Consider the following 20,944-nt stretch of genomic DNA (forward strand, 5'->3'; position numbering starts at 1 on the left):
CTGGGCCGTGAGGGAAGGCCACTGGCCGTTTGGAAATCGCTAACCGCGGCCCTTTGCGTTCCCGGGCTCCTGCGTGCTGGGTTACAAGGCCAGCTTGGAAGTGGGTGGCGCTGGTTTCAGGCCGGGTTGCATCCTCAGATGGCACTTTGGGGATCTTCAGAGCCTTGTGATTTACTGTGTAAAGTTTGTAAGGGCAGGGGGCAGCCGCTTGAGTTTGCCACTGGGTAATGGGAAGGTGAGTGCAAGTGTAAGATCCAATAAAGCTTTCGATTTTGATTGGCTTTTCTGTTGAACTGACTGGGAAGGGAGTGGTGGGGCCCTGAGCCTCCTGATAAGCCCGATTGGGCTTGGGCTTCGGTCATCCCTTCAGCTCTAGGGCAAGTTGGGCAGCTTCTCTCCTGGCTGGCCCCCGCCTCACTCCCACCCCACACCCCTGCTGTGGCGCCTCTTCTAGCTGTCTAGCAAGCGCCAATCTCAAGTCTAACTTCAGGTTTTGTCAAGGCTGAGGCGACTTTGCATCTGAAAGAGGCCCTTGCTGTGAGGGGAGGGACTTGCCCCTCATCTAGGTCACTGTCCTAGGTCCAGCTTGGGGTTCCTACATAATTGCCCAAAAGGGACAACTTGAAGCTTCCAAATGGGTAACTGAGGACCCCCTTTTGTTATGACCCTTTCGGTTAAAGTTCTGCCAGGTACAAGCTCAGTAAAAGGGCTAGTAGTGGGCCTGCGGCCTACTCAAAGCCCACCTGGACCTGGATGCAAAGCTGAGCCCCGCCCTCACCTGCAGCTGGGTTCCATAGTTGTCCAGGCACCTGGCGGTTGTCTCCCACAGCTGTGAGCGCGGCAGGGCTGCCACTTCTCTGGCTTTAGTCACAACCAAAATGGAAGAGTAAGCCCACCTCCCAAGGTTGTCAGGAAACAGGGTGTCTGGCCTGGCGCGCGGTGGGGGGCAGAGGTTGGGAGCAGCAGGCATGGCACGTGGAAGCACTTGCCTGAAGTAGGGGCACTGGATTCAGGAAGCCCCCTTTCTGCAGGCTTCTGAACCTAAGTGGGGCACAAGGACTTTAGTACTAATTCCAAAGAACTTGAGCACTTAAGTTCTTTCACATTCTTCAGCCTAGAGGCTTCCCTAGCCGTGTTGGGACCCTGGGCAGTCCCTGGCTGGCCTAAGGTTTCTACAACAGTAAAGCCTGCTTGGCTTCATTGATCTATCCCAAAACATGGGCGGGCTTCTCGCCCAAAGTTGCCTGGCTTTGGTGGGTGTCCACAGTTGGAGCTGGCTTCTGCCGGGCATAGACTGATCTTTGTAGCAAGGGGCAGGCTCCCTGCTGCCCGGCTCGGCTCCTTAATGAAACCACCCTTAACAAACGTAAACAAACCTACGGTGGTTGCAGATGAGCCCCGAGTCATCCTTCAGTGTGGGTACCCTTGATGTTTTGAACCAAACACTGGTGGGTGGGGGTGTCCTAGACTTTGTAAGAAATACAGCAGGACCCTTGGCCTTCAGCCAGCAAAACTGCCAAGGTCCCCTGTCACCTTGGGGGTGGGGGACCAGTGGAGTTAAAACATCAACCTCCCTTGAGACCCCAACTCAAGAATCACCTGCCCCCCTAAATTCTCTCCATGGCACCTATATTCCTGAAATCAAAGCTCCAAATCTCATCAGAAGCTGACTGCAGAGTCCAGGCAGAAACAGATTTATGCTGCATGAGTTTATCTTGAGTAAAGATCTTGGTCCTGGGGTGGGCTTGACCTGAGAGGAACCAGCAGATAGCATTCAGCAGCCAATGTCTAGATAAGGCTTGGTTGCTCGTAGTGCCGCCAGCCGCCTGTGGGTGGATTTGCTCAGTTCCATCCCAAATAGCCTGAGAAGAGTGGAAACAGGGTGACCGTCTGGGATTGAGACATTCAGTCCACACATCAAATCTCACTGTTTCTCTAGCCCTAATCAGTGTTCACTTCCTCTGTAGTAGCCTGAAGATGCAACTATTTTCCCCATTTAATAGACGGGGATATTGGGTACTAAATTGCAAAAGTCTCTCCCTAAGTTGGTAAGTGACAGTATCCGTACTGAAGGCCAGTAGTTGTTCCAGACCCTCACTAGAGCTACGATGACTGCATAGCACAGAGAGGGTAACAGGTAGCAAATTAAGTCATGTAGACAGACAGGGCTTATAGGTACCTCCCAAGAGGTAAAGCCTCCTGTGTATTCCACAGGAATGAACTTTCAATTTTCTGGGTAAGTTGTGCCATCAGTGGGCCTGGCTCGCTGCCCCTCCCTCCCACTCTAAGCCCATGTGCTGGCCCCAGGATCAGGGGCCAGCTCTCACCAGAGGACTTGGAGTTTGCAAGCAGGAAGGCTCAGTCTCTTGCACAGCTGCCTGACCCCTGTGTTCCCCAGGGCGTTGTTGGTCAGATAAAGCTCCTGCAGGATCTGGTTGGTCCCCAGGGTGTTAGAAAGATCCTCACAAGCTTTAGCTGTGAGGCCACAGCTATCCAGCCTGTTGAAACAATATCAGAAGTTAGTGATGTTTTCAGGGGACCAGTGTGACAGAAGTTAGAACAGAGCCAGACCAGGTCAGGTCAAGGGCAAGGTGGCCATGGAAGGCATTTAGGAGACTCACTATGGCGGCCCTCAGTTCCGTCTCTGACGGACGCCTGCTGATGTGGTCAGTACCTATCCCTCTCCTGGGAGTTGTGCCCCAGTTTCCACTGAGGCCCATTTCAGTCCGCCTAGAATTCATGTCCTCAAGCTCTAGAGGTGGTTTCTGTTTCCATCAAACTCAAATGATGTGGACACAGGATCCACGCAGAGCCATGGATTCAGAACCACAGTTTTCTTGGTTTTTTTCTTTTCAGGATTTGAAGCTGGGAAGGCATTTTGTCACCAAGCAGGGTCAAGGTTAACTTTAACTGTTAATGGAATCAGTACAGCAATAAATACAAGAGAAAATGGAAACTGAAGTTCCGAACACCTAGATTAAGCCATGCCTGAAGTGGTTTTTCAGTTACATGTCAAAAAAGCCTTTATTTTCAGAAGTCAAGAGAACTGGTGCTCTCTGATTTACTTTTTTATTTTTTGCATTGTCTCCAATTTTTTCCCTGTATTTACTGCTGTTACAATAAAAACAAGAATGGGTAGCATTTATTAAATCAGTGGTGGGGCCTCCCTGATGGCACAGGGGTTAAAGACAGCTCTATCAAGCTATCGCCAGTCGGAGCAACATGAGTTCAGTTCCCGGTGGGCCAGGGAGCCGAGCTACATGGTGCAGCAGACCTCTCCTGTCTTGCCCACTGCTCCTCTCAGCAGTGTAATTCAGTGTGTGCCAGTTCTGCTCCCCACTCTGTCTCTGGTGAATCTTCTCAGCCCTCCACCTCTGGCCTGCACCCCAGTTCTTGTATGCATAAATAAATACCAAAAAAGAGAAAATCAACTTAAGCTCTTGTGTGCCAAGGGCCCTACTTTTTTACTCATGTTTTAAAATGAGCTAGTCTGTTTATGCATGCAAGAAGTGGGGTGTAAGCCAGAGGTGAGGGATGCGAGGATTCACCAGAGACAGAGAGGGCTGGTAGATGTCCTGGAATCCACTGCTGAGGGGAGCAGCAGGAGAGGTCTGTTGCGTCCTGTGGGTCCCGCCCAGGGATCGAATTCAGGCCCAGGCCGCAGTGGCTGCAGATAGCTTCATAGTGCTGAGACAACCCTGTGCCACCAGGGAGGGATAAAGCCCTATGCAGAAAAACAAAAGGGCAAGAAACGCCCCGCCCCAGTGACGACCAGCAGCCACTCACCACAGTCTCCGGAGCCTGCAGCCTGGGTGTCGCAGGCCCTCGCACAGCCACCACGTGCCCGGGTCGCCCAGGTCGTTGAAGCTGAGGTCCATCTCCTGGAGGTGGGGGCTGGCCCCGAGCACTGCGCACAGACCCTCACAGGCGGCGGCTCCCAGGCGGCAGATGCCCAGCCTGCAAAGACAGTCGGCTCATCCCTCCGCACACACCTCGGGGCAGGCCAGGGGTGCCAGCCCCCGAGTGGGGCGGAGTTCATGGACTCGTGTACCCTTGAGAGACAGGGAGAAAGCAGGCAGGGGTTCCTTCTGGGGTGGAGGATGATCTAAATAGATCATAAATATAGTACATACCACATACGTACACAAAAAATAGAGCTATTATAGCGACGGGACTGGGATAGGAGCAGAGACAAATGCAAAGGCTGAGCAAACACCCTTTTGGAAACAGGGTTTACGAGCGAGCTGGCATGACCCTCAGCCAGGAAAGGACGGCTTCCTCATTACACGCTGCTGCAAAAAGCATCACGAAAGGAAGCGGGGACCCTTCCCGTGTGGCAGGGGTCAGGTGCGGCACCAGGAAGCTGTCCGCAGCCACTGCAGTACAAAGTTGATCCCTGACTGGGGAGCTGACCCCCAGGGCGCAGCAGACCTCCCCTGAACCCCGCTGCTCCCCCCGGCAGTGCATTTCAGTAGCTCCACCTGTTCTGCTCCCCACTCTGTCTGGTGAGTCCTCTCACGTCCCACACCTCTGACTTGTACCCCAGTTCTTGTATGCATGCATAAATAAATATTTTTTTTAAAGAAATGCATATAGATTTGACCTCAAAACAACGATTTTCACTGGATGAAAGGATTCACGTGCAGGTTGGCTGATTGCCAACGGTCCCGAAGACATTTCCAAGTGCAGTGCACAGAAGACTAATATCTGCAGTATTCGGGGAACATCTCCAATCAACGAGGCAAGTACAGAGCACGCTCACCACATGGGCACACTATGAGCGGGCCGTGCACAGAGGTGGGAACAAAAAGCTGTTAAACACATGCAGAGACACCAGCCTCACTACTTAGTGATGACAAAAACAGAAGTTAAGAACATTTTACACACAACCGTGTTGATTTATTTTTTGTGTGTTGAAAAACTGGGGTACAGGCCAGAGGTGCAGGGGGCCAGAGTTTTTACCAGAGACAGAGTGTGGAGCAGAACAGGCAGATGGACTGACATCCACTGCTGAGGGGAGCAGCGGGGAGACAAGAGGGGTCGGCTGCACCCCAGGGGTCACTCTCTGGCCGGGGATCGAACTCATGCTGCAGTGGCTGTGACAGCTTCGGAGCAGTGAGAAATGAATAAATTGCTGGTAGTAAGGATCATGAAACTGGGAACCAGACCTATCTGGAGGCTTGGGAAGGCATCCTCAGCGAAAATCACTTGTTTTGGCTATTTACAGACAAAGAAAGTCATCAGGGCCTCAGGGGCACAGCTGGGCAGAAGTTAGGAGAAGAGGGCAGGGAGGGTGGCCAGTGAGCCCAGAGGGCACAGACTGCGGTTTTTGGGTTCCTGTGGTGTGGAGCGCGCAGCGGGACTCACCGGAGGGTCTGGAGTTTGCAGTGGGGATGCTTGAGCCCCTCACAGAGCAGCAGCACCCCAGGGTCCCCCAGGTCATTCAGGCTTAAGTCCAGCTCCCTCAGGCTCTGGTTCACACTGAGGGTGGAGGCCAGGTGCTCACAGGCGGCGGCTGTGAGGCGGCAGATCTTCAACCTGCGAGAAAACCACTCCAACTCCATGACAGTGTCTTCTTGACAACGCTAACTGTCTCCTCCCTTAACAGTAATACATTTCAAACAGACTTGTTTAAAAAACGTGCATGAGTATGATCCCCAGCCGGCCAGGGAGCTGACCCCCCAGGGCACAACATACTTCTCCTGTCTCCCCACTGCTCCCCTTAGCAGTGTCTTTCAGTAGATCTGCCTGTTCTTTTTTTTTTTTTTTAGATTTATTTATTTATGCATATGGCCAGAGGGGCAGGGGCCGCGAGAGGATTCACCAGAGACAGAGTGGGGAGCAGAACAGGCAGATCACGAAGGACACTGCTGAGGGGAGCAGCGGGCAAGGCAGGAGAGGTCTGCCGTGCCACGTGGGTCACTCCCCGGCAAGGGATCCAGCTGCTGTTGAAGCGGCTGCAGCTAGCTTCGTAATGCTGCGCTTTAACCCGTTGCGCCACCAGGGAGGGCCCAGAGCTGCCTGTTCTGCTCCCACTCTGTCTCTGTTGAGTCCTCTCACCCCTCACGTTCCTCGTCCCTCTGGCCTGCACCCCAGCTCTTGTATGCATAGATAAAATCAATCTTAAAAAAAAAAGACAAGATGTTCCACATGACCAAGCACAATGAGATAGCACCTCACACCCATAAATAATGGCTCCTCTACAGTAACATTTTTAAAAAACCCTGAAACCCAGCACAGAATACATGTCGGTGAGGATGTGGAGAATTCAGGAACTTGGACACTGTCAGTGGGAATATAAATGGTACAGCTGTTACGGAAGGCAACATGACAGTGCCTCAAAAAATTAAAAATCCCCACAGGCTCCGTCAATTCCATTTCTGGTTACATAACCAAAAGAATCGAAAGGGAGGGCTCAAATTTCTGTACACCAGTGTTCATAGCAGCGTTATTTAATAGCCCAAAGGAAGCCACCTGGATGTCCAAGAATGGTTGGAGAAACAAGAATATGAGAGAACAAATACATGAGGTTACCACTGCAGCCGAGTGCAGAGCTCTGAGGCGTTGCGAACACGCTCCTGTCTGCAGCCATCACTGCCACCCACCTCCAGAACCTTCTCACCGGCCCCACAGAAGCTCCCCATTTCCTCCTGCCTGCAATCCGCTGTCCTGTTCTCTGCCTCTGTGTGTGCGATTATTCTAGGTCTCTCCTGTGAGCAGAATCAAATAGTCTCTGTCCTTTTGTGGCCTATTTCACTTCACAGAATGTCCTCCATGTACCTGAGTTTCCCCTTGTAGGGTAGAGTAAGCGTCTTGGGGTGTGTCTGCCACATTTTGTGGACCCCATCCCCCACCTGTGGACATTTGGGTGGTTTCCACCTTCTGGTCATTTGGAATAACACTGCTGTGAACAAGGGTGAGCAAAGCACAGGTGTAATCCCACACCATCGTTCAGCTCCAGTTGGCTTTCCAATGGGTCGCCCCCCACCCCAGCTCACCACAAGATGCGCAGCCTACAGGCGGGGTGCCTCAAACCCCGACACAGCTCCTGCACACCCAGGTCCTCCAGGGCGTTTCCCGTCAGGTCCAGCTCCACCAGATGTTGGTTGGTGCTGAGCACGGATGCCATCTCCTGGCAAGCCCCAGCTTCCAGCTGACATTTTCTCAACCTGGGGGCGAAGAGTCAGGGCAGAGACACCATCTTGCTTTTCTGCCATCCGATGGCTCCTCCCCTGCCCCCGTGTAACCCCCAGGCATGATGTCCATCGCTCAAGCTACAGAGATTAACAAGACTTTGCCCAGAGGAGAACGCAGCTAGGAAATCCCAGTGATACAGGGTTCCGGGCGCTTCCAGCGGGGGTGAACCCACCCACAGTGGAGGGTGACACACACCTGAGTCCTCTGTCATCTCCTTTTAGAAACTGGCCAATGGACATGGGTATCTCCCCCAGTTCTGTGAGTCTAGTCAGCAAATACCCGCAAGGCCGCAGAACCTCTAATCTACAGCCAGTAGGTGAGAACACAGGTGAGCGACGGAGTTTGCAGCTGGCACCCGAAGTGTGTTGGCAGCGGTGTCCCGAGACTGGGCCCTTCACCTGTGGAGTCTGATGCTATTTTGACGTCAACTGTGGGACACTCAGCTGGCGTCACACAACTGCTTGACGGGGTGGGGCCCACACATTTGGTGTCAGAGTGTGAGGACTAGGGGGTTTCGTATGGGAAGCAAAGGAGAGGTGGAAGACTGAGCTTTGTTCTAGAAGTGTCGTCACAGGACAAGAGAGTCACTTCACTAAGAGGTCCGAGAAGGAGCTCGGGCTCTGGCTGCCGGGGCGTGGCCAGTCAGGAGTGCTGGGGTGCTGGGTGGGCAGGTGGCCACCGAGGGAAGGGCGGACTCAGGAAGGCAGAGAGAGGTTGTGCGAAGCTCAGAGCGCAGTGCAGGATCTGCGTTCATGGAGGAGTCGGCCCTGGCTTGGAGGTGGAGACTGGGCTCATGGCCTTTGGGGAAACGCCAACCCTCGCGGATGACAGGTTCGCTGTGGGACACGGTGGGGACGAGTTTGCATCAGGGGCAGAGACTCACTGAATCACCTGCAGCCGGCACTGGGGGCGCCTCAGTCCCTCGCACAGCAGCTGCACGTCCCGGAGCGTCAGGCTGTTGCTGCTTAGGTCCAGCTTGACTAAATTCTCACTGGCCACCAGCGCCTCGGCGAGGTCCTGGCAGGCGGGGCCAGAGACCTGGCACCTCTTCAGCCTGGGGAGGAAGGGAGGAGAGAAGAGTCAGGTCGCTTCCTCGGCGATCTCTGTGGGGACCCTGTCTCTAGCCCTTTCTCTCCCGCCTTCTTGACATCTGCACGGATTTCCCCCATTTTCTAAAATAAATGAATGGAGCTGAGTGGACGCCAGGGACGGGAGGCCGGCAGGAGTGACTGCGTGCGTGTGGTGCTTCTGGCTGTGGCGATGGTGTCTGGAATCAGGCAGTGGGTTGTTGCCCAGTCTTGTGAATATAACAGAAACAATCGCTGAGCGTCCTGGGATGTGAATTCTGTCCTAATAATAATTTTAAAAAGCAAAACACAATGTTTGGGTGCTCAGCAATCAGGGAAATGCTTTCCTTAGGGGGAAAGCATTGACTCCTCCAGCCCCCTAACTGTGAGCCTAGATCAATGAACTCGCTTGAGGTTGAGAAACCCTGCTCTTGCCTAAGTCCTGTGCGCTCCCCAATCTAAGTCATCATGTCCTAAGCATCGGACTTTTTCATAACTGCAGAAATAACCACTGCTTCCCCTCACTGATGTGGAAGAAAGGCGTTGGGGGTTTCATCCAGTTGTAAGTTTATCTCCAAAAATGTGTCCTCTCTGTCTGACAACCTCATGTTTACTCTTAAAATGAAAAATGAAGTCCGGCCCTGCCCGGCCTGGTGTCGCGGCAGGTGACAGGGCAGCACTTGAAAGCTGTCCACAGCCCCTGCAGCGCGAGTTCGATCCCCAACCGCGGAGTGACCCCCAGGGCACGGCAGATCTCTCCTGACCTGCCCACTGCTCCCCTCAGCAAAGTACTTCGTCAGTCCTCCTGTTCTGCTCCCCACTCTGTCTCTGGTAAATTCTCTCATCGCCCTTGCCCCTCTGGACTGTACCCCAATTCTGTATGCATAAATGAATCTTTAAAAAAATTATACTCTTTTCTCGCCAACTGACAGACCTGAGTGACCGTTACAGCCCTGCTGCATATTATGTTGGCTTTCTGTTGCTGACCTTGCGATGCTGTTTTTTGTGTCCAGCCTGAGAAGAACCCTCAAAGTGGTGGATTTCCCCTGGGACCCAACAGAAACCATTTTGGCCACAGGGGGAACAGTTTTAGAACTTGCAACAGTCACTACACCTTCCCCCAACTGCATGAAAGCTGGGACAATGGTTTTGCCCTTACTGGGCTGGGGAGAGACCCCGGTAAGGCACTTTACCTCAGGCGCCCCCACAATCGGTCGGTGCACACAGCAAGCGGGGCGTCATGGGGTTGGGGTGTGTCTGGCTCGCAAGATGGCGGCCTTTTCGCCAGTGCGCTGCTGGCGCGGGGGTGTTTGCATCGGCCTTCAGATACACCTAGTTCCATTTTGGTGAGTCTAAGCCATACTTTCATGTCACCACGCTTGGTGACAATACGCATTCTTTAAGTAGGTACATGGCACACAGACATGACAGCGAGAAAGTGTGGAGCCTCAATTTTAACTTCAATCGTGGTGAAGTACACTCCGCGGGGAGCCACAGCTCGCACTCACCTCAGGCTCTGGAGCTTGCAGTTGGGGTGTCTGAGCCCTTGACACAGCAGCCTCACCCCCTGGCTATCCAGCGCGTGGTGGTACAGAGCCAGCTCTAGCAGGCTGGGGTTGGCGCTCAGGACGACAGCTAGCTGCCTGCCGTAGGCGTCCGGCAAAACAGTGCTCCTGGCTCTGCGTGGAAGAAGCAGGACAGAGGGGAGTTGTGCCGGCCACTTCACAGTGATTGCATTGGGCACTTGCATGGCATGTCACGATTTGGGAAGCATTTTGTTACTTTTTTTTTTAAGATTTTATTTTACTTAGGCATACAAGGGCTGGTGTGCAGGCCGGCGGTGTGGGGTTGGGGGTAGGGGATTCACCAGAGAGAGTGGGGGGGCAGAACAGGTGGAGCTACTGAAATCCACTGCTGAGGGGAGCAGCGGGGAGACAGGAGAGGTCTGCTCTGCCCTGGGGTCACCCCCCTTGAAAACCCAAGTCTGGCTACCAGACACCTGGTGGGCACACGGTTGGCTCTGTGGGCTGTGGCACACTTCCTTCCTGCCCATGGAACCGGCCAGCCTGGTTGGCCCCCACTGGTGACCAGCGACAGCGTCGCTCTGTTCGTTTCCTAGCACCACAATGGCAAGCAACGCGAGAGACTTATCTCCCAGGGCTGGAAGTCAGAAGGCTAAGAGGGGTCTCCCGGGGTGTGGCTGGGGCTGTGTTCCTCCTGGAGACTCCAGGGAAGAGTCCATTTCCTGGCCTTTTTGAGTTTCCAGGGGTGCCCTGCCGGGGGCCCCCTTCCGACCCCCCAGGAATCTCCTGACTCCAACCTCATCCCCTTCAGTTGGCTCTCTGTGCCTCGTGACGACTTTGGACAATTCAGGGCTGACCCCCCACCTCAGAACCCTTAACTTAATCGCACCTGCAAAGTCCCTTCTGCCACATCAGCTCTCTCTCATATTCAGTGTCCAGGCGTCAGAACATGGCGGCTTTAGGGAGCCATTAATCTGTCTAGCGCCAGAGCCCAGCAAGCACTTGATTCTATCGTTCCCACTTTCCAGGCAGTAGAAAAAGTGTATTTGGTCACCATCCCCAGTTCCTGACAAGCAGCCCCTAAAACCCTGGCGATTTCCTAAGCGATAAGAGCCTAGGTCTGTCTTTTGTTCTCACATTTGACCTTTGACCCCTGTTCCTAACCCAGAGCTTCCCAGTTCCTGGAATTTCCTGGGTGATAGCAGTGTCTTTGTTCTGTGAGGTGACGCGCGGGGTGGGCTCCTGAAGGAGGCTGGTCTCCAGCCGACCAAACCACGATTAGAAGCTTGGGTTTTTCAGCCCCATCCCCCCCCCCCAGAGAAAGGAGAGGAGAGCTGAGAGTGGAGTTAAGGACCAGTTGTTGCCTCCAAGATGGAGGCTCCGGGAACGTCCCCGAAGTATAGGATTCGGAGAGCTTCCCGCGTGGTGAGCAGGGAGCGCCCAGGGGGGGCACACACTCAGACCTCTGCCTCCGGATATTCGCCGAGTCTTTCTTCCAAGCCCTGGGTAACCGGTGAAGAGTGGAGACTCTTCTCCCGAGTTCCAGGGGCCGCGCCAGTGAATAATCAACCCCGGGGAGAAGGTTGGCGGGACTCCCTAGCCAAGTGAGGCGGGCATTGAGGGTAACCTGCAGACCACTCCTCTCGCCTGGCACCTGAGTCGGGAGGGCGGGGCAGCCCTTTCCTGCGGGAGCTGCTGCTGTCCCCAGGCCCGCAGCTTGGGCTAAATGGTAGGGAAGAGTTTGTGCACACAGAACTGCTTGGCCTGGGGAAGAAACGCTTCTCCCCTCCCCACCCCCCCAGGGTGGCAGCCAAGCTCGACTCCAGGTCATCAAGTGGCGCCCAGGGTCACCCCAGCTGAGAGCATGACCTTGGTGAAGCGCGTGGACTTGGAGAAAGCACCCGACGGGTACTCACGGCTGTGCGGGCTGAGCACTGGGCACCCCTGTGCCCCTCGGCCTGTGCTCCTCGTCCTCCCTGCAGGTTGCCCCGTGCAAATGCAGCTCAAGCATGTTCTTGCAGTTTCTCACGCAGAACGACGAGGCCAGGTACTCCATCTTGGTGGCCATGTGGCTGACCACCACCGCTCGGAAGGGGCTCAGGGCTTGTTGGATAAATTCCTCCTCCTGGATCTCGTACAGGCAGGTGAACAGCTCCAGGGCGCCTTGCTGCAGCGTGGAGCCCTCGCTCTGAGCCTTGCTTTGTATCCAGCTCAACACCTGTGCCTTGATGCGAGGAGAGACCTGCCAGCCCAGACTCTCCTCCAGGTAGCTGCTCATCTCCGGGTTCAGGAGCCCAAAGAGGAAATGGACGGTGAACGCCAAGAAGCTTCTTTCGGAAAACCCGTACTCAGACAGCAGCCTAGTCAGGGTCTCTCCACCTTCCAGGACGTAGTACATGGCGGCAAAGAACTCCTGGAAGCTCAGGTGGATGAAACTGTAGACCTTCTCGCAGTTGATGTCCTTCTGGAAGATGTTCATGTTGAGGAAGGCAGAGACGTCGGCCCCGTCCAGGCCGTGCTTCCTGAGGTCCTGCTCCTCAAACAGGATTTTCTGATGCCAGACGCCGTCTGCGGCCAGTGAACACAGCCCTCTCTGGTTGGGCGGCGGCTGTAGCTTGGGCGTGCCCGGCTTGGGCTGCATCAGGCTCAGGAAGTAGAGCATGTACACGGCAGTGGTGGTCCTGGACTTCTGTCTTAAAAGCCCCCCATCCTCCAGCTGCTGTTTGAGACAGGTGCAAATGACCCAGCACACCAGGGGGACGAAGCACAGGGTGAAGAGGGCCTCGTTGTCCCTCACAAAATTGAAGACCTGGGCGGCCTGCTCTGTGTTGTGGAAATACTTGTAGAAGTACTCCTTCCGTTCCGCTTGGGAGAAGCCCAGGATCTCCACATGCCTGGGGTGCTCTACCATGCGCTGCAGCTTCCGCAGAGCGGTAGGCCTGGTGGTGATAAGCAAAGACAGCTCAGGCAGCAGCTTCTTCCGAATCAGGCTGCTCAGGAGAAGCTCTGGGGGCCCCTTCTTCTCCCAGCAGAAGCAACAGGGACCCTGAGGGTCGTGGAAGGACGGCTTGAGCTCATCAAAGCCGTCGATGATGAGCAGCAGGCGCTCAGAAACGTGGATGAGTTCCCCAAGGGGCACGCTGGGCTGCGGCCAGCAGGTGGACATGAGGTCTTGGGCGCTCCGCTCTGCGGCCCCCTGGTTCATCTCCCTGCAGTTGATGTAGAAGAGATAATCAAACCTGTCTTGGAAGAGCTTCCCATCCGCCCAGTCCAGCATCACCTTGTGGGCGAGCATAGACTTGCCCATTCCGGCTGCGCCCTGCAGAACCACGGTGCGCGGGGGCTCGGGGCGCTCCTCGTCCGGCTCGAAGAGGGATTCCATCTGGATGAGGCTGGTCTGGTGTCCCCGGTCCGTGGTCAGAAGCTTCTGCTGGGCCCGCAGGGGGCTGGAGTGCTCTTTCACCAGGATGAGCCGGGTGTATCGGTGGCTGAGGTTGACACACTCGCCCAGGCGTGCGTTGCGATCCTCCATGAGCCTGAATTTCCTGCGGACATAGTCCTTGTAGACTTCCCGGGGATCTGATGGAGAGGAATGAAGGATGTGTGGAAGAGTCACCAACCTTTCATGAATTCGTCAACTGTAAAGTCAACCCTGGTCTAGTGCTCCTTGCTTCCCAACAGCCTTGGAACCATTTTCTAGATGGAACCCGAGGACCTTGGTCCTTCCCCCCAAAGACCTGCACCCCTGGAAGATGGAAGACGAGACGGTGCGCGCCTCGAGGAAGAGCCCACCTCCCTGCCGCACACTGGGGCTCCTGTTGAAGTAACCTGGCCCAATGTAAACTCTTGAGCCCCATCCCCCACCTCCTGGAGCAGAAATGCCTCTGTATCGAGAAGGCTCATGAATGCATGTTAAATTAGGAGACAGCAAGTTTTCTCTGTGCCCTCTGGAAAAAAAGATAGATGCAATCTGCGCTGGAGAACCTATCTGTTCTATATATCTTCTGCCTAGCCTGCTTGGAAAATCATCTCTCATTCTCCGGCCTGGGGACGTTTGCCCAGGTCTGGGGCCGGGCGCCGCGACTGCCACCTGGTGGTCAGAGACGGGGGTGCAGGCCAGGCACAGCCGCTCACAGGGCTGTCGGGCCGCGGGACCCATCTTGCCAGGGTGGGGAAGCTCTGATCTTAACAAAGTGGATCCTTTGGAGGTCATCCCAGGCCCAGGATATCTGCCCACGGGAAGGTAAAAGACATCTGAAGGTGATTCCAGGACTGTGTTGAAACGGAGGTGTGGACTCCTGCTTCCCAGGGGTGGTAACAGATGCATGACCGGGCGCCTCCCACTGTGACTGCTCAAAGTGTGGGTGCACAAAGTGCACCACAGCGCTGTGCCTGCATCACCACTGATGTCCAGAACTGCCTCATCCTCCTTGAGAGCGACTGTAGCCACTGAGCACTAACTCCCCGTTCTCTCCTCCGGAGTCCCTGGCCCCACCCCAGTGTCTAGAGTGAGACTGTTCGGTACCTCACGGCCTTAGTGAGTGTCCTTTTGTGCTGGGTCCATTTCACTCAGCAGAATGCTCTCAGAGTTCACCCATGTTGCACCAAGCATCAGAATGGCATTCCTTTTTAAAGTCAGCCGAAAGGTGCCAATGTGACCTCGCTTTGATAAGAGACTCCAAGTCTGATTTTTAGTTTTATATTAAAAAGTAATTTTCATCCGTGAAAGCCAGGGTGAATGATAAAGATAACATTTAAACTAAAATTCAATGGAGGTTAAAAAACCATCCACCATTATTGATTTTTTACATTGAAGTGTGATAGATGAATCGTATTTTGCCTTATTTCTCCTGAACCTTGACCGAACATGTAGCTGCGGTAATTCATGTTGTACAAACTCGTGCAAAATAAGGAAAGCTCTTAGTCTACAATGCTAGTAAATCAACTTGAGTAACTTCATTTCTCTGAGTCTCTCATCAGAGAATGAATTAGGTCTTTGATTTTCAAACATTGTTCTGCAAAGTCTTGTCCATTAGGGGTGCTTTAGTCTAAGGGCAGAACTCCAGTCTCCAAAGGTCAGTGGAATGAAAATGTAGGAAGATGCTGGGATTTGGCATGAACCCTGCAACCCACCCACCCCAAGATATTTTTAAAAAAGATTTGTTTATTTATGTATACAGAACTGGGGTACAGGCCAGAGGTGCGGGGTGGGGGGTGTGGGCGCGGGTGAGGCGATTCCTCAGAGACAGAGTGAGGAGCAGCACAGGCAGATTGACTGAAATCCAGTGCTGAGGGAGCAGTAGGCGATCAGGAGAGGTCTGCCGTGCCCTGGGGGTTCACACCCCCCACAGCTGGGGATTGAACTCATGCTACAGTGGCTGCTGGAGCTTCATAGTGTAGCGCATTAACCTGCTGCTTTAAGACTTCTTAAAGCAAACATTGAAGAAATGTCCTGTTTTGCTTAAATACTCTTGGTACAAGAGTCTGGTACATGGGACCCAATTCATGCCAGCGGGCACATGCTTCGGGGCTCACCTTTCTGGGGAGACTGGGTCGGAAGAGCCCATCCTGACTGGTGCCCCGGGGGGGGCTGTCCTCCAGGCGGGGGTTCTGGAAGGGAAATTTGGGGAGATCAGCTGACAGGTGTCTGACGCAGTCGTTCGAGCCACTATCCATCAAGCTGTGCAGATACCTCGTACACTAGCATGTTACCTCATATGCCTCAGCCCCGCCGGAAGCGAGCGCTCTTCATCACCCACCGTCCTTCCTCGTGGTGAGGCCCGCACCGCCACCGGCCCCTTCAGTCCGTCCAGCCGACTAGCTCTGAGTCAGTTTGTGTTATTCCCTCCCGTGGCCGTCCGTGTCTTACCCGTCATCCAGGCGTTCATTGTGTTCCCCACACACACACACACACACACACGATATAATCATAAAAGAAACCTGAAGCTCTGTGTGTGCGCCAGTATTATCCTGACATTTTTCTAGGTGTTGGATACATCGCGATAAGAAACCAAGTCCTCACCCATAGACTTCACATTCCAATGGTGTGTGTAGAGGTCAGCAAATACAAAGTTAACACCATGTAATGTTTCCCAGGCGCCCACAGGGGTTAAATCTCAGCCCTATTAAGCTGTCTGCAGCTAAGGCTGCCAGAGTTTGATGCCGGCCAGGGAGCTGACCCGCAGGGCGCAGCAGACTTCTCCTGTTCTGCCTGCTGCTCCCCTAAGGAGTGGATTCAGTCGGTCTGTCTAGGCTGCTCCCCACTCTGTCTCTGGTAATTCCTCTCACTCACTCCCCCACCTCTGGCCTGTACCCTAGTTCTCGTATGCATAAATAAATCTTAAAAAAAAAGATAGGTGGGCCATATAACCTGTGTGATGATGAGGAAAACTGTGTCTCAAATGAAACAGAATTAAACAGGCTATGTGAGAACGTGACGAACTGGTCATGCATTGGGCCCCGGGCTCAGGGGTTCCCACCCAGGAGCGGGAATCGCACCATGCCTGTCCCGTCACCTCCTTACCCCTCGCCAGTTCCTCCGACTGTCCTCGCTCCCACAGGTCCTTCCTGTTGATCCGCTCAAAGAGGCGCAGAGTGAGCCGCCAGGCGTCCCTCGCCCCGCAGTGGGCCAGCAGCAGCTGGGCCATCTCCAGGGGACCTGCGGTCTCCATGCGCCCCCGGGGGATCCCGCCCTGCCCCAGCTCGGCCGCAGCCCCCAGGTATAACTTGAACTTCTTCAGGTCCATGGCCTCCAGCTCTTCCAAGTAGGTGGACAGGAGCCAGAGGCCATCCCTGACTGGGGTGCGGGGCATGGGGGCAGCGTGGACCCGAAGGAGAGAAGCTGGAGACCAGGACAGGCAGTCCCAACATGCCTGCGTCTGGCTGTCGGCGGGCAGAGGCTGCAGGGGGGAGAGAGGCGAAAGCCTGGCTGATGAAATAGCTGCTTTCGCACCCTCGAGTCCCCTGCCCCCGGCCTCACTCATGTCACTCACAAGTGGAAGTGGGGGGAGGTTATGAAATAGCGGAAGCATCTGCTCAAGAGAAAGCATTTCACTTGTTTCTTTTAAATAAATCATTTTTTAAAAGATTTGTTTATTTATGCACACAGGAACTGGGGTGCAGGCCAGGTGTGGGGCTGAGAGGACTCCCCAGCGACAGAGTGGGGAGCAGAACAGGCGGATCCACTGACATCCACTGCTGAGGGGGCAGCGGGGAGACCCCTGCCCGGGGATCCGGGATCGAAACCCCTGTTGCCGTGGCTGTGGCAGCTTCACAGAGCTGAGACTTAACGGCCGCCCACAGGGGACCCCGGGCTTGTAGGCAGAGTGGACCACGGGCCTTTGCTGTGCCTTTTGGGACCTGGTGCCTCGAGGACAGGACTGGCAGACAAGGAGGGGTCACCTGTTGTTCACTCTGCTAGAGAAGACGCGGTATTAGAGATGATTAGAGAGAGAGAAGACTTATTTACTAAAAAGCCCAGAACTGGATACTGCCGCCTCAAGTGCCTTCTTCCAGGTCATGACAGGGGGCAGAGATTGCTGCAAAGGGCCATGCCCAGCTGGCCGCTCTTCCCCAGGGCAGCAAGGACAGAAACTCCCCTTCGCCTAGGGGCCGGCTGCTCTCAGCCCCAACTGGTTTCATTTCTTAACCAACTTCCCAGACTTGCAAGCCTCATGGACTGCTAGTTCCCTCCCAGGGCCAAGAGGCTGACCCCGGGCGGGATGAGAAGATCCTGCGGCCCTTTTGTGGGGGCTGACCCCACCCCAGCAGCTAGACGGCGGAAGCCACACGTCCAGCAGGCTCCTAATTGGCTCCAGTGCCGCCCAGGGCCACATGTGCACAAATCTGCAAATACACAAGCACCCTCCCCCGGCCCCCGCGGCACGGACACATTTAAAAGGGTGAGTTGATGGTATGTGAGTTAACGTGAGAAAATCATCTGCACTATAAATGCAACCTAAGTGAGCTATTTAGGCAGTAAGATAAAATGATAAAAATGCAGCTTTCTATATATGTGTGTATACACACACATACATATACACACATAGACGAATTTAAAAAGAACGTCACCCACCATCCGGCTAGAGCTGCTTTTAAATATGCCCCAAATCTCGCGCCTCCTGATTTGTCTGGGTGGATGCAACACTCTGGTGATCTGCACAACACATTTTCAGCAGCCCGCCGTCCGTCCAAGCGAGACCGGCCCTGGCCACAGCCCGCCGGTAGGGTGGGCGGCAGGGAACGGGGGCCTGGCGCCCAGGCGCTCCACGGGCTGAGCTCTGCCCACGCCACCGGCATCGTCCTGACCGGCACCACGTGGTCACAGGTGGTTGGCACAGCTTCGGGCTGCCGGCCGTGGGCAGGGAGCCGGTGAAGCAAATGCTCTTCTCAAAGGCAACTTACACTTCATTGCCAGAGCCTGGGTGCTCGGGCATCTCTCCCGCCTCGCGCCTCCCCTGTCTGAAGGTGGGGCTCTCAGCACTCCTCCGATGACGACGCTCGGAGAATTAGAAAAGGAAGCAGCGGCTTCAACTCCAATGAGCTGTGAGGTCTTCCCGCCACGGTCCTCTGCTCCTGCCTTGGCGTCCCATTCCTTGACTCAAGTCTCAGCACAGCGCCCCACTTCCCAAGTCGAGGGTCATCGTGCAAGCCCTGGAAATGGCGGGGTGCCCTGGGAAGACAGCGGGGCCTGGAGCCGGACAGACTCGGGCACACTGGGACTCCTTGCGGGACCGGGTCACTGTTTCCCGTGTATCAGTTCTAGTCCCCTTGAGAAGCGGCACGCCCACCCCTCTGAATCAGTTTCGATGTGGGCTCCATGGACTCCTGACAATGCTCCCCTGGCCCCGGCAGGCGGCCGCTCTCGCGGGAGGCTCAGGTGTGGGCTGGGATGTGACTCGGACTCTGTTTTCCTAGGGCCAGACACGCGGGAGACGCGCAGGCGGTCTGGGCAATGACGCGTCCCTTCCACAGGCACGTGACAGTTATGAAGACAGAAGTATGAACGCACGAACGGGACAGGTGCGGGATGGACGACGGAGTGGGAAAGCTGACCACATGTTAGAAGCCGCCTGTGGAGAGCCAGCGAGCGGGAAAAGAAACTAGGGGTGTCAGTGCCCGTGAGGACGATCACTGGGTACGGGGAGATGGTGGAGGGGAGCTTTGACTGCCCTGCTGGGTGGCCCCTGCGCACTCCCATGGTGGTGACTGCGGTGTGATCACATCTCCCACTTTTCCAGGAGATGTGGGAGGCTGAGTCCCCAGGGGCCCTGGGGAGCCCAGAGCCCGCAGGGCTGTTCACACACACCTGGAGAGGACACCTGCCACCCCCCTGGGGGCCCTGCGCACCAGCAGCAGCCGCAGCTCAGATTCGAGGGGTCCTGACGAGACCATCATTCCCAGCTTACAGATGGGGAAACTGAGGACCGGAGCGTGTCGCCCCAAAACAGTAACTTTCAGACTCAGGTGTGTCTGCCTCCAAAGTTCAAGCGTTTGAAGGAGCTGGGAGGAAACTTAGAAACCTGATTTGAAAAAGTGGCACACGGAGGCCTGCAGAGATGAAGCCCCCCGCAGCCCCCCAGGGCTGCCTGCAACAGCCGGAGGCCGCGCCCTCTGCCCCTCATAATGACGCTGCGCCCCTGGCAGCTGGGTGCCCTGGGCTCTGGGCAAGGCCTTGTGAAACTTCCTGCTCAGCTGTGTCCTCATGCCACTTACCGCAGCCGGCAGGAAGTTCCCAGCTGGGCTGGCCCCTTCCTCATCGGGCGTCAGAGGCTTCCGGGAGATCCTGGGTCTCTGGCTTCTCACCATTCCTGCCCGGCCCACTGGCAGACTCAGCCTGTGGTCAATAATGTTAAAAGTTAACCCGGGGGGGCCTCGCTGGTGGTGTAGAGGTGAAGTCTCAGCTTCAAGATATCTCCGGCCTCTGCAGCAGGAGTTCGATCCTGGCCAGGGAGCTGCAGACCCCTCCTGTCTCCCACTGTTCCCTTCAGCAGTGGATTTCAGTAGGTCCCCCTGTCCTACTCCCCACTCTCTCTGGTGAATCCTTTGACTCCCCCCACACCTCTGCCCTACACCCGTTATTGTATGCGTAAGTAAATAAAAATAAATCTTAAAAAATATGAAATAAAAAGGGCCTCCCTGGTGGCGCAAAGGGTTAAGTCTCAGCACTAAGAAGCTATCACCAGCCAGAAAATAAAAGTTAACTAAGGGGCAGTGTGTGGAACCTAAACTAGCTACCCTGCCGCCTCAGACCAGGCCGAGTTCCTGCCACAAGCTCTCCCAGAATCCCAGATCTTTCTTGACAGATGCAGCACGCGAGGGCCTCCCCCTTAGCCCACCCCCCAACGGCACTCTCCTTTCCTAGCGGTAACATCAGTTTACAGCCACGGACAGGTTCAGGACTGCATTCTTCACCAGGCCCCCCCAAGGTCCGGTCTCCTGCTCGCCGCCCACCAGTGAGGGCCCTTCTCACCACGGCCTCCCCTCCCCTGGAGTCCACCACCCTGTTGCTAGAGTCTGAGTGTTTGTCTATATTCTTTATATTCCACTAGTGAGTGAAATTAGATGTATTTGTCTCTCTGGCTTATTTCACTTGGCATCATTTGCTCCAGGCCCATCCAAGTTGGCACCAATGACTGAATTTGTCTTTTTCTGTAGCTGAGTGATTTTCCATGGTGGACGCGGACCACCTCTTTATCCATCATCTGTGGTAGGTTCCTGGGTGGTCTCCATGTCGCGCTGCTGTAAACAGAGCCCTGGTGAACGCCCGGAGGCCTGCTTTTTGAATTAGTAGGTTTTTGTTTTTTAAGATTTATTTACGTAAGCATATAAGAGCTGGGGTGCAGGCCAGAGGTGTGGGGAGCTGAGAGGACTGACTAGAGAGACTGTGGGGAGCAGATCCACTGAAACCCAGTGCTGAGGGAGCAGCAGGGAGACAGGAGAGGTCAGCTGCAGTGTGCATCCCTCCCTGGCCGGGGATCGATCTCGTGCTGAAGCAGCTGCATCTAGCTTGCAGTGAGGCACTTTAACCTGTTGTGCCACCAGGGAGGGCTGGTGGCCTCAGTTTTATAGTCACATTCCTGGGGTTTCTTTCGCTCTGCTCCTTCTTTGCTCTCCTCTGGGTCCTTTCGCTGGGCCCATCCCCGCCAGCCCCCTCCC

At 55.0% G+C, this 20,944-nt stretch overlaps 1 protein-coding gene across 1 annotated transcript; it reads right to left on the minus strand.

Moving 5' to 3' along the window:
* Positions 1 to 1,705: 1,705 nt before the first annotated feature.
* On the minus strand, positions 1,706 to 16,599 carry NLRP12 (NLR family, pyrin domain containing 12). Its single transcript, XM_004694074.2, has 10 exons — positions 16,311 to 16,599; positions 15,323 to 15,397; positions 11,730 to 13,366; positions 9,773 to 9,984; positions 8,081 to 8,251; positions 6,999 to 7,169; positions 5,368 to 5,538; positions 3,787 to 3,957; positions 2,328 to 2,498; positions 1,706 to 1,862 (listed from the first exon to the last, which is right to left on the minus strand). The coding sequence occupies exons 1-10, from the start codon at positions 16,597 to 16,599 to the stop codon at positions 1,775 to 1,777; spliced, it is 3,156 nt and encodes a 1,051-aa protein (XP_004694131.1). The 3' UTR covers positions 1,706 to 1,774.
* Positions 16,600 to 20,944: the final 4,345 nt, after the last annotated feature.

The sequence above is a fragment of the Condylura cristata genome, unplaced genomic scaffold, assembly GCF_000260355.1.
Source record: "Condylura cristata isolate star-nosed mole 26May11 unplaced genomic scaffold, ConCri1.0 scaffold00041, whole genome shotgun sequence".
Lineage (NCBI taxonomy): Eukaryota > Metazoa > Chordata > Mammalia > Eulipotyphla > Talpidae > Condylura > Condylura cristata.